The sequence below is a fragment of the Ciconia boyciana genome, chromosome 7 (genome assembly GCF_034638445.1).
Source record: "Ciconia boyciana chromosome 7, ASM3463844v1, whole genome shotgun sequence".
In the NCBI taxonomy this organism is placed as follows: Eukaryota; Metazoa; Chordata; class Aves; order Ciconiiformes; family Ciconiidae; genus Ciconia; species Ciconia boyciana.
The window spans coordinates 31,227,327-31,240,056 of record NC_132940.1 but is presented as its reverse complement, the minus strand read 5'-3'; the positions used below and the strand labels follow the sequence as shown (position 1 = coordinate 31,240,056).

Genomic DNA, 12,730 nt, shown 5'->3' with positions numbered 1-12,730 from the left:
TTGGGTTTTCAGGGAATTCAGCTCTTTCCCATAGCCTTGTCCCTCTCTTTTTTAATAGCTGAGCATCAGTGTGGGGTTTTACATGTGGAATCTTGTATCATGCTCCATTTTGAATAGGGTATTATAGAATTTATTCCAAGTGGAATTAATATTTCATTCAGGCCAAGCATTAAGACTCTGCATGGCATGTTGCTATTAATTTTTTCACAACAGCTTACTTATGGAAACAAAACTATGCAACAAAACCTAAATTAGATAACCTTTTTAAACAAAACTTAATAATCTGACATAGTTTCTGGCCATAAGGCTGTACAGTTTTGCAGCATCAGCCTTGTGAAGTTGCTTTTGCCTGCAGTTTTATTCTTTATGAAAATGAGGAAAAATTTGTCATGTTAGGGGGAAAAAAAAATTATCTTAAAAATTGAAAACAATATTCTAATTTGCATTATCTTCAAATTCTAGCTACGTCATATAGAGAACAAATTGGAAATAGCTCCCACCAGCACGGCTGTATTCGATTCTGTCATGGATGCCAAGAAGCCCTCTGCTAGTGCTAGCAGGAAAATAAGCAGAAAGGGTATGTATTATTGAGGACATAGTGTCTGGCAGGGTAAAGCCACTGCATTCTGGGAAAACTTGATTTCTCCTCCCTGCTCCCAAGTTGTCTCCTGCTAATGATCTTTGTTCATGAAACTCTAATTGCCCAGGAGAAACTAATGTTTTCTTCCCTTAGCTTAGGAAACAAAGTGTGCTATCATAGTCACCTGGCTAGAGGGAGTGACAGGACTTTCCCCACACTGTGAGTGAGCAGTGCTTATCCGCTTCTGATACCATGTTTTTGTGGGGGTTTTGGATAACAATTGTATATGCCTATGTTTACACTGGATTAGCTGTTTATATTTTTTAAATGTTTGTCAACTGTTATCCCCTAATAGAATGCTAAATCTGATGCTTCCTTTATTTCATTTAAGGAGAGCATTTGCTTATAAGAAATAAGCCCTCATTTTAAATACTAGCTATTTAGAGCATTCTGGTAGTGCGGCACTGGAGAAGAACAGACAGATCGACCTCTAGTGGCAACACAATCAACTTTCACAGATTTAATTACTTATAATTAATGTTTAAGCATTATTACCTCTCTCTTTAAATATGATCATGGCTTCTTTAAATATGATCATTGCTCCACCTTGCTCAAGCTTACCACCTTTCTCCTAGTTGTTGAAATCAGCTTGTTGAAAAAGAGGGAGTACTTTAAATGCTATTTTGGAGTGCTGCTCGAACCCAAGAAAAACTGTGTTCTTAATCGTTTAGCCCCAAGAGCTTTCTCTTTCTGGAGAGATAGGTACATAGACGATTCTTTGGTTTCTGCTTCAGCTTCCCAGTCCTCCAGCCAAAACAAATCAAGCAAGGAGAAGTCCTCACGCAGCCCTCTTCGAGCAACCACTCTTGAAAGCAATGTGAAAAAAAGCAATCGTGTGGAGTTTCGTGAACCATTGGCTTCATACAGGTTAGTGCTGGGACAGCTGACTATTAAAGAGAAATATGTTAAGATCAGAATTAAGCTAATAGTAATGTTTTTGACAACTCCTCAAAAATTGATTTGCTTCCTCACCCACCCACATGAGCAGCACATAGTGTTGGACAAAAGTGTCTTCCTTTTTTAAAAAAAGTTACAAATTTATTTTCTGTTGGGTGAATAGGAGTTTAAAGTCAAATGTGTTGAAATGGGGCCAGATCATCAAGTTGATGTGGCTGTGGCCTCAGTGGCCTGATAGGTTTGATAGGTATTTAGTTTCAGTAGTAAGGACCAAAATTTCCTCTTTGTCTCATTAGTTTGTTTCATTAGTTCTTCAGCACATGTTCCCAAATGTATTACCATAGGACAGTGTAGAGCAAGAACATCTAGTACTAAAGATGCATTCAGTTTTTGTGTGTGTGAGAAACCCAAATAAGAACAGCTGTATCAAGGAGAAAAAGTGGCACAGAATATTACAGGCCGTAGAACGAGGTGGGGTGTGAGGAATGAAGGAAAATACAGAAAGACTGTTTTTCCTAGCCTACCTAAAGTACTGTACTGAATATAAGATGCCTCAAAAACTTTCAAAAAGAAAGAGATCCTGCAGCAGAAATAAACTATTTATAACTTGCTGTAATATCAGAGCCTAGAAGACTTTTACTGTAACTTCTTCAATTCCTTGCGTTTTGTAAGCAGTGCGCGTTCTTTGCACAGGCCTTATCCCTGGTGAATAGCTTGGTTGGGTTGATAATAGTTTTTTATTGGATTCTAACACGTACTTTGCATTCTTTTCTAAATGTTCTCCCAGTGAAGTCAGATTGCTGTTGATGGATTAGGGCGGAGTTGGGACAGAAGTATTTTTTTTTTTAATTCCACTACATCTCTATTAATAATTGTTATCCTAACATCTAAGTTTTGGTCTCCTTTTCCACTTCTCATGTCAGCTGTGAGGTTCTTCTCCTTCCTTGTTGCATGAGAGGCTGATTTGGATCAGTTGTGTAATCTTGGGTCAGTTTTGTTAATTGAACAGCTCTGTTGTCTACCCTATCTGGAATAACTTACATACATCAGTTATTTGTTTTAAAAACATGTAGTAAATTTAACAGACTTCAGGGAAAAGAAGAAAATGAGAGCAGCTTGACTCATGCCATTATATTAAGTTGAAAAGAATAGCTTTCTTACAGTAAGAAGACTGTGGCATTGGGGGGGATTAATTCAGGGATTAACATCAGAGCTGCTACATTAACACATTACTCCTTCTCTGAGAACAGCCTGTAGCCTATGCTTAAAGTATGCATTGGAAAACAAAAAACAGAATAAGGGATAGAACAATCAATGTGCGTGTGTATGTGTATATATATACTTTTGGTGAAATTCTGTGCAATTAAACCACTCAACTTTTATATTGATTGGTAATGATTACTACACTGTATGACAGAAGAGTGCTACTAAAGAAAGAGAGGTAGACAATTTCACAAGTACAATGTTATGACCTGGCTTAAATGAATTCTGTAAACATGCTCACTGAAGAAGCAAGCCAGCTAGCTTAGGTGCCAGATTTTCACGTCTTCAGCCCCTCATCGGTAAAAATATTAAATACTTTTTGTCCTAACAACCTATGTACCATGACTCTATTCAAAGGTGGAGTCTGTTTTTTCTGTGGAAAAAAATGCTGAGATATCCTTAGTTTGTTGAATTCCTGAGCTCTCAGTAAGCTTTACATTTGTTGCAGTATAGCCACTTCGCTCTGAAGTTCTTGACAGGGGCTTGCCTTTTTAATGCTCAAATCCAGGGCAGGGGGTTTTGGTGCAATTTATTTTTTTTTTCTCTGCCAATGAATATGCTCTCCAGGAACTGTGCATGTGTGCATTGCTTTGTTTTAGAGAACATATATTAATGATGCTTCTCATTTAAGTTTTACACTTGGTTTTTATTCAGAGCTTTTTTTAAAAAATTGAAGGGTGACATTACTGCTTGCTTATTTTTCTACATGCCCTAATTTCAGCTCCTCAACTTTTTCTGTAGTCCTGTTCAGCTAGAAAGGGCGGAAAATTAAATTGTGAACAGAAACCTCTTCTGGTTTCGTCAGACTTGCACTATTAAATGTATGGTGATCAAACTTTAAAAGAACTTGCCTTTAAAGTGGAGACATGGTATAGGAAATAATTCTTTTAGTTAATGAACATGCTGATTTCTAGGTTGGAAGGTCCTACAGTTGTATTTCTGATGGTGACTTTCTTTTTCCTTCTGTTACATCAGGGATACGTATAGTCCTCTGTCTTATCACAGTTCTAGCCAACTTGAGGCCAAGCAACTTCTCTCTAGTTTGGACCTCAGTGAAGCAGAAGGGAAGACTGAAATATCAGGCCGTACTATACATGACCAAGATGAACGGGATCTACACAGCAGAGATTTTGAAAGCCCATGTTCTTCTGCTGCAGATGAGACTGTTGTTAGGTATTTGAATGACCGACCAGCAATTGATGCCTTGCAGAAAAATGAGGCATTTCTTAAAGTTACAACACCTCCAAGACTGGAAGATGAAAAAACTAGTGGCACCAGAGATGAGGGTAGCACTAAAACTCCTCAGAGTAACACATCCCTGGACAGTGAACTGAAAGTGTCTTCCCCTTCTGCCACAAGCACTTCTAGTGCTCGTAGGCTGGAAATCTTGAAACGGCGGCAGCATGATGCTAAGTTGGAGAAGCTGAAGGAGCGGATTCGAAAGCAGTGGGAGCATTCTGAAGAGCTAGGTGGCAGAGGGCAGCACTCGGGATATGCTGAGCAACCTGTTGTGGTTGCAAACGTGGAGAATGCAGTGACTCCCAAAGTCAGGAAAGTGGCAGCTGCACCTGCTGCTCCGTCATACAGAGGTATGGAGATGCAGAATCTCTCCCTGTTGGTTATATGTGGTGAAGGAGCAGAGCTCAATTCATTGAGCAACATGTCAGAACATGGACATGACTCGTGTTTGGACAATACAGGAGTGGATAGCATGGTTTAGCATCACAGATACGGACAAGAAAGAAAATACATTCTTGCCAATTTAGAGAAGTGTGGATTCTTTTGAAATTTTTCCTGTCTCTTCTTACAAATTAATATAAAAAAAGAAGCTCACTATTACTGTCTGGTTTTATTTTCATATTTTTTATGGTCCCAGAGGTTAGTAACATTGTGTTGATTGAGAAAGCATTTCACATTTTTAATAATCTTTTCTTCATCCAGTCTGCTGTTTTTTCAACTGTGAGCAAGTGGCAGACTGGTGTATTGCTTTCTTCTAATTTAGCATTAGAAATTCAAGTAGTTCCTTTCTTGCTTGGCAGTTTCCCAACCCTTCCACCCTGAAAAAGCTTTATTTACATTTTATGCGGTTGTTTTAAACTCTTAAATTTTTTACTTTCAGGTTTCAATCCTTCTGAAACAAAGATTCGCACTCCAGATGGAAAGATCTGGCATGAGGAAGAATTTCACATTAGTCGGGAGCTGTATAGGGATATAGCACTCCAGTTAACAGGTGAGATACAAACTGAATGGAGTCAGCCACACAACCTTCTCTAAGAGGCAGAGCAATTTATTTTGTACAAGTCTACAAGGTTGTGGAAACAAAAAATTGAAGCATTGAGTGTTAAATATATTGGACTTCTCTCCACAGGAGGAGTAACTTGTTGAACACTAAAACGGGGAAAAAAAAAAAATCTTTCTCCCCATTCTCTTGCTAAAATACTTTTAATAGAAAATCAATACTGAAAAGAATCAAATGATGGCTTTTCTTTGAGACAGGAATTTAAAAAAAAAGTCTTAATTAGAACAATTTTTGTTTAATTTTATAACTTCTTTGTACATGTTTGTGTGAATGAATGCAACTTCCCATTTAAAAGGACAAAAACAAACCACTTTTTGGTTTTGATGAAACCTATATTATCTCATGGGAACAATTTTGATTTTTTTTTTTTTTTTTTTTGCCATCTTTAACACCATTAAAGTGATTTCTGCACTGTATGTTGAAGCCTGAATTCTACTTCTTTCAGTATGGTGTTAATAAATTTTCAGTCCCGAAGCTGCTTTGGGAATTGTTAGTGGTTTAGTTGGAACGTATAGGTAGCTAAATGGGAGATGGGGGACATCTGCTGTGGAAAGTCTCTGGGAATACTTATTTAAAATGCAGCAGGTAGCCTGCAGTAAAAGGGGTATGCCTTCAGATGTGTGTGGTGGAGGTGAGATTATATGGCATTAGGTTGGTTTAATATCTCTGAACTTGTAGAACTGTATTGCTTTATATCGGCATAATCCAACTCTTGAAGTTCTTGGAGAAATTTATGTCCCAGAGGTTTGTACACAAGGACTTTTTTAGAGTTCTTCCCTGGATTCCCTGAGGAGTGGGAGAACAGGTAGACTAGAAGAAGGTTTAGGAAACCTTTTAAATAATTTAGATTTTAATTCCTCTACAACTCTTTTACCTTCATTATTGTAAGGCTTGGATGGGATATGGGAGGGGAGACTGTGTAACTTTGCAGTGGTAAATTAACAGAACATTACCTTTGGGGTTTATCCATGTGAAGGTGTAGGAGAGAATGTTGAATGCTAAAAGCTTAGAAAACTGCTACTCATTCTTCTTTGCTTAATGGTCTTTTGAAAAACATTAAATATCGTTGTTGCAAAATGGCAACACAGGAAAAAAGGTGTATTTTAAGTGGTGAACTCATTTAGCAACACAATATTCTGATGGTTAAAAATATGAGCAAAGATTATTTAAAAAATGCTCTATATTGGCTTGACAGTTACGCTGCTAAAAGACCAAAAGTGTAATAGGTGCTTTATAGGGGAGGGGAAGAGATCAGATGAATAAAAGGGGAATGGAAGATAAAATCCTCTGAGAACCTCTACTTTTGCAGCTTAAGGGTTTGCTTATTACATATTAAAAATAATTTTTCTCATTGGTCAAAACATATTTAAGACTGGAGGAAATGTGATGAGATTGCAAACCTCTTTGTATGCTGATAGTATATTGGCTGATATGAAAATTATTAGATTCTTTTACTTGTACAGCTTGACAAGGCACTGAGGAATTTTTCTGGAATCACTCAAAAAAAAAAAAGTTCAGAAAGGACAGCAGCTGCTTTTCAATAAAATTGTTTTGCAGATACTCTTCAGCATCAGTCCATGCATTTAATGCTAAATATCTGAAGACTTTTAATCTACGCTAGCTTTTTTTTTTTAGTTTTGACAAGCATAATATCAATGATTCATGAGGTCTCTACAGAAATCCAAATTTTTGAAAAGTTTCGTTGAAGAGGTCCAGTTAAAAAGGCATTTTGATCATGTGTTCAGTGGGCTTCTGTCTACAAAAGGACGGAGCTCTGTGTGTGTTCAGCCATACACCTGTCCTGATGCCCTGCGTAGAACAGCTGTCATGGAACATGTCTCCTTTCTGACCTGAAAGGATTATATTGAATAGCTGATTCCAAGTAATCAAATGCTGGTGCTGTACATAATATATACTCTAAATGTATTTTTAGGTTGTCAGATTATCTATTCATGTGTTAATTCTATATTAAAGTTACAGCATGTGGAGTTTTGGGTGTGTACAGTCAGTTGTATCAAAACTGTTCCATGCTCTCTAGTGCTAAAATAAGCTATAAGATCTCTAATATCTACAGAAGCATTGTTCTTTCCTGCAACGAGGTTTTTACATGTAAGTGTAGACCATACACTTTATCTTGGTTTAGCAGTTAGGCTAAAGGATAGTGTATGGACCCCAAGCTTCCGGTAATTCTGTCTTAAAGATGTTCAGGATTGGCTTTACTAGAACAAAATCGGTGTAATATGAATAGAGTGAGTGGGAAGTGGCCTGCAGATTCCTGGTATCAGGAAGGAACTGTTTGTCACTGAAAGAGGTGAGGCAAGCTGGATCTGCAAATGCAGTCACTGAGGACTCTGGTACTTGATGCATTGATTCTGTCTTCCCTGCGCTTGTTGTCAGCCTCGAAGACGACTGGAAAATTTGTAAGGAAGGGATATTAAGGGGGAGAAAGACTTAAAATTCCATTCCCACATCCTTTAATATGACCTGTTGTTCTGTCTCTGATACTTCCTATGGGCATCCGTCAGAGTGGATTTAGATGAAATTAGGGGCTGTAAAAGTTAGTATTGGCATCTAAATAAAGCTTCAGATCTATCCGTGGAGGAGGTTGCATCCTGGTTGTTTTAGGTTGTCTGATCACATTCTTTAGAGAAGAGGAACAGGAAAACAGTGGTAATAGTGGCCATGGAGTTCCTTATCTACAGTTCACTTTTGGGATTAAGAAAAGAGCATCTTCAAGGCATGTAAACTAAAGTGCTTTAACAAATCTTTGAAAATGTCCAGTGTAGACTGCTGAGACTGAATATACAGCTTGCCTGTCCTTCTTGAGCAATGCTTGTCTCTGCTTTGTACCTTAGGCAGCTGGGAAGCCCACTCAGGGGGTTGGTGATTGAGCCACATCTCAGGTTTCCTTTTTGTTCTTTGCCCTATTGTGAAAACATGGTAAAATACTACTATATCTTTGGTAAGTGTTCCTGGCATCTCTAAAGCCTAAAACCTAATTGTGCTGTGAATGAGGGCTTAGGGGATACAGAATGGTTCTGCATCACTGGGTGAATTCTGCAACAAGTTTTGCAGAAAGTAGAGCGCACGGGTATCCTGTCTTTCATGCTCCAGCATGGAGGCAATGAGTGAGTGTGCTGTCACGTGTTAATGTGGAAGCAGCAGCCTGTGTGTTTCAGGAGTAAAGGAACTCCGTGTTCTTGTGGAACTTTAATACTGTGAAATGTAATATCTATAGTAGAAGAGAACCAACAGTTATTCCTGTCAAACTGTCAACATTTCTTTTAAAATTGAAAATGAACTTTGTAAAGATCTATTATGATGTTGCTTTGGCTTCACTGTGTTCTGGTGTGTAGGTAAACAGCACTTGATTAAAAATTTTCATGCTATGAGGATTTTAAAATGCTGGACTAGGAGTAATTGATCTCAATATTTAACCTGTGAGAGTCAGTGGATTTTATTGTGTTTCTCTGAGTTCTGGTTTTTCAAGGTAAATGTTGAAGTAGGATTGTTATTCTATGTGCTTTCCTGTGGGATATCACTTAACAGCTTCTGTTTGTTTTTAGAGGATTCAACAGTGAAAGGAAAACCTAGTGAGAGAAACAAAGATAAAAAAGCAACCAGACCAGTGCGGAAAGTGCAAAAACTGACGCGGTTGTCAAGTCCAGAGTCCAAACAAGGTGACTAGCTCTGCTGTAGAGGGAAGACTGTCACATGTCCTTCGGAGATGAGTTTTGTCTCAAGATAAAGAAAAATTAAAGCGTATTGCTTTCAAAGTCTTCTCAGATGTGCAACAATGCTGTTGTAGCGTGTTTGTAGGCTGTATGCTTCATTGGGGATGTGTATGTTTTTGTTGGTTGGCTGGCTGTGTGTGCTTTTTTTGGTTTGTTTTAATTTTCTGCCTTTCCGCTTGCTGTGTGCACCTTATGGAAACTGCTGAAGAGTGTGTGTTTCTTGGTGTGTGGGGAGTATCCTTAGGCATCTGTCAGGTCAACACAGACAAAAAGTAGCAATGGCTCTGTTCTGGATCCTGCTTCTGTTTTGCTTGTGTTGAAGCTGGATAGTGCCTGACCGACAGCTCAGTGAATAATGCTGAGAGGAGGAATGGAGATGATACTAAAATCAGTGCCAGCAGGACTTGCCGAGTTGCCCTCCTCTGTGAGGAGGGGCTGCAGTGAAAGCTGTTCTCTTGTATGATTTCTCAACGGGGAAGCAGAGAACAGGATGTCCTTCTGGCTCTTCTCAGGCTGTTGTTCTTCTATGTCCTGTGTCAAGTTGTTGCTGTCCTGCACCTTCAGTTCTGGCTTGACCCATTCCTGGCTTTTTCAGTTAGTGAAAGAATGTGAAAACACGTTCCTTGACAAGTCTTACAAATCTTGATATTTATAAAGGAATGCTTATTTCTTTTACCAATTAAGATTTTTTTTATTTTCACCGTTGACTGACATTTCCACTGTCTATGAGATAAAATTAAAGTATTTAGAGAAGATGTGAGCAGGTTACTGTAGAGCAGTGCCTTATAGTAGAAAATGAAATTAACTACATGTGGAATTCTGTCAGTGCTTCTTAGTTTTCTAGTAATGTTGATCTTTGATATTGTGTGTACCAAAAGAATTAGGAAGACTTCCACATCTGCTTTGTATTTGGTTTTAATTTTCATACAAAGTAAGTAGTTATGACTGCAATCACACTACAGAGCAATTTTTTTTTCTTTAAATACATGTGAGGTTAGGCATCTCTTGCACCTTTTAGGGTTTTATATTTCTCCTTACATATAGTGACCTGTAATCGGTAAACACTTAGTTGAAGAAAAAAAGCTGCTTTAAAAGATTATTACAAAGGGGTTTTAGAGAGTGAATATGTGCTTCTGCATGCTGTAAATCATGAAGCTGCATGTGAATATTTTGTGGTAATGAATGCTGATACTTAAAAGTAAGTGATAAGTATGGATTTGCCCTTTCCTATGCTGATCAATTCATGCTTAAGGAACTATACTAAACTAATTTACCTATTTGTGACAGTTCCAAGTGAGGGAGGAGCACAGAGATTGCTGCAAGTTTTAATGGCAATGATTATTCTCCGTAACGGATTAAATGTGAGAATGATGGCCTGAAATCCCTACAAGATAAGAACCATATCTAAGTGGCATATCCGTGATGGTCCATCCTCCTCCAGTCATAGCAATAAGAAACTGCTTAACATAGCCAAGGCTATAAATACCCACAGCTCATGTTCTGCTCCGTTAGCGTGTTTTAGTTCAAACAGCTGACTTGAAATGGAAGATGAGACTTTACACTGCATTTTTAAATGCACACAGAAGTAATTGAGAACAGTGAGTTCAGCAAGAGAACCCCTTTGGCTGATATGTCTGTTTCAAAGAGGCTTGTAGTGACATGTTTCAAGTGACAGATTTATAAAATACTTGGATAACTTACAATGCAAGCAAGGATTACTGTTAGTAAATGAATGAATAGTGGGCTACAGACTTCTGACTGAACAGGTTTCCTCCTTCTGGTTTAAAATAACAAAAAGAAAAGAAAGGGGGAGGTGGGAACTGAGGACTGGGATTGCCAAAACACTATTGGTCTGCTGTCCTGGATTTCACTGGTGGGCTCAGAGTGCAATCCCTTTTTGTTTGGCTGTGTTGTTTTCATGCTGCAGTGTCTGGGTTTGTTTAGGCAGTGCTGTCAGAGGTAGAACCTGAAGTTGAATGCTTAGAAATCAACTGCAAATTGTGTATTCAAGCTAGGTGCTTTTCTAGCAATAAAGTACTGCTAAATGGTCTGAATTAGGTTATTAATACTTTTCTTTTATATATGATGCTTTTCTCCAAAGCTCTTTAAGGTCATTATTTCAAAAAAATTATTAATAATATTGGAAGTTAGTGGGATGAAAGGTGACTTGAATAAATCTAGCCAATAAATCTAACTAATATTAGGTAAAGATGCCACTGTACCCAGTTTTTATCATTTAATTATATGTAGGATGATAAAACAATAGTAATAACATTTTGATTGGGTTTCTGTCACCTGCAAGGCAGTCTGTTCTTAAACCCTATTAGTTGATACTTAATTCATCTTAACTGTTTTCAGTCATGGTACAGAAATCGCAGCTGGAGGACAGTGAGTTAGCATTGGTGTAGAACAACTGCTGCTCGGTATTTTTTAACATCCTCACAAGACACCTATCTCAACAATTAATTACCTGTAAAAACCTCTCAAGTGCTTTTTTTTCCTAGAATATCGGCTAATATTCTTTTAATATGAAGGTGAATCGTTTTTTATCTCCCACCTTTATTTTTGTTCTTATTACAACATTTTAGATCCTTTTATCTTTTTTCTTATTTTTCTTATTTAAGTGGAGATGAACAGCTTCTTCTCAGTCCTCCACAAATATTTCTCCTCTCCCCAGTAATGTTTGCTTATACGTCTTAGACCTGTATAACCCTTTTTTCTTTTTTAAATCAATTTTTGTAGGGCTTTAATGTGCTACAGTATGTTTTTTATTTTTACATTGTGTTATGTGTAGGCATGAGGCACTGGTAGTTAGGTGATTCAGCTGTTGAGTGTCTTCATGGTGCATCAGTGTTATGACTGTTTTGTGTAACTGCAGCCATACCACTTATGCAGAACTAAATGGTATAGAAATGATTAATGGTTGCGATAAATACTTCTTTTTGATACGTTGGAAAATCCATCTAGTGCTTGACTTTTATTTATTACTTATTGTGCAGGTGGAAACCATGTAATAAGTGCATCCTCCTGGCGGGAGGGACAAAAGCTAGTAAAAAAGATACTGGGTCCAGCTCCCAGAATAGAACAGGACAGAAGAGCTGTATCTAGTGACAGAACAGGACGAGAGCGAGCTGCCAAGTCTGGTAAGTTGTACTTTTATCACTGGACTTTTTTCATTGTACTTAATTTATTATATAACATTGCATGTCTGCAGAATAAAGCAGACTTCTGAGATAGAATGTAATCAGTTTCTTATTAAAATAATTCCTATTTTTAACCTGGGATTTGAGGGGGGAGAATTTTGCTCGCATCCATGGTTGGGATGCATAACCTCTCTTCCTGGGTGGATTATGAACTTTTCTTGGTGTCATGGGAAGCCTGCCCTGCGCATGTGACTTGAGGGGCAGTACATGCTGTGAAGGTGCTCAGGAGCTCTGGAAAAGATGGGAAATAGGTTGTAACCAAAAAGATGGATCACCTGCAATCCATCTTTGCCTCTTAAAGCTAGTGGGGAAAGGAATGGCTATACACAGGCCAGATGAATTTTCCAGATGTGCTGCATATAATACATAAGCTATGGTTGGGCATCCCTGTTTTACAGGAATTGTGGTTCTCCCAGATATTATATAACGTCATCTATGTGCATCATAAATCTTCATTGATTCCTCCACCAGCCCTTTTCAGAATTCATCCAGAATCTCAGACAGGGCAAGTAAGGGACAGTGGTAGCTGCTGTGCTTCTTACACCCGTGAGGTGGTGAGGCTGGTAAGAGTATAAAGGGTGTGAGCACAGTCTAAGCGAAGGCTGCTATATTCAGACTATGGCACTGAATGAAGCAAAAGCACGTTTACAGTGAGATCTGCACTCCTCCTTCATCCTCAGTTTTGCAGCTGTTT

General features: G+C 38.2%; 1 protein-coding gene across 5 annotated transcripts in view; it reads left to right on the top strand.

The window, feature by feature from the left end:
* The window catches only part of CEP350 (centrosomal protein 350), a 77,678-nt gene that overhangs the window by 13,971 nt on the left and 50,977 nt on the right, over positions 1-12,730 (top strand). For all 5 annotated transcript variants that reach the window (XM_072866310.1, XM_072866314.1, XM_072866312.1 and 2 more), the window contains exons 4-9: positions 463-577; positions 1,375-1,507; positions 3,776-4,389; positions 4,920-5,030; positions 8,666-8,779; positions 11,833-11,976. In XM_072866310.1, coding sequence (XP_072722411.1) covers positions 463-577; positions 1,375-1,507; positions 3,776-4,389; positions 4,920-5,030; positions 8,666-8,779; positions 11,833-11,976 — 1,231 coding nt within the window. The remainder of the gene's footprint in view (positions 1-462; positions 578-1,374; positions 1,508-3,775; positions 4,390-4,919; positions 5,031-8,665; positions 8,780-11,832; positions 11,977-12,730) is intronic.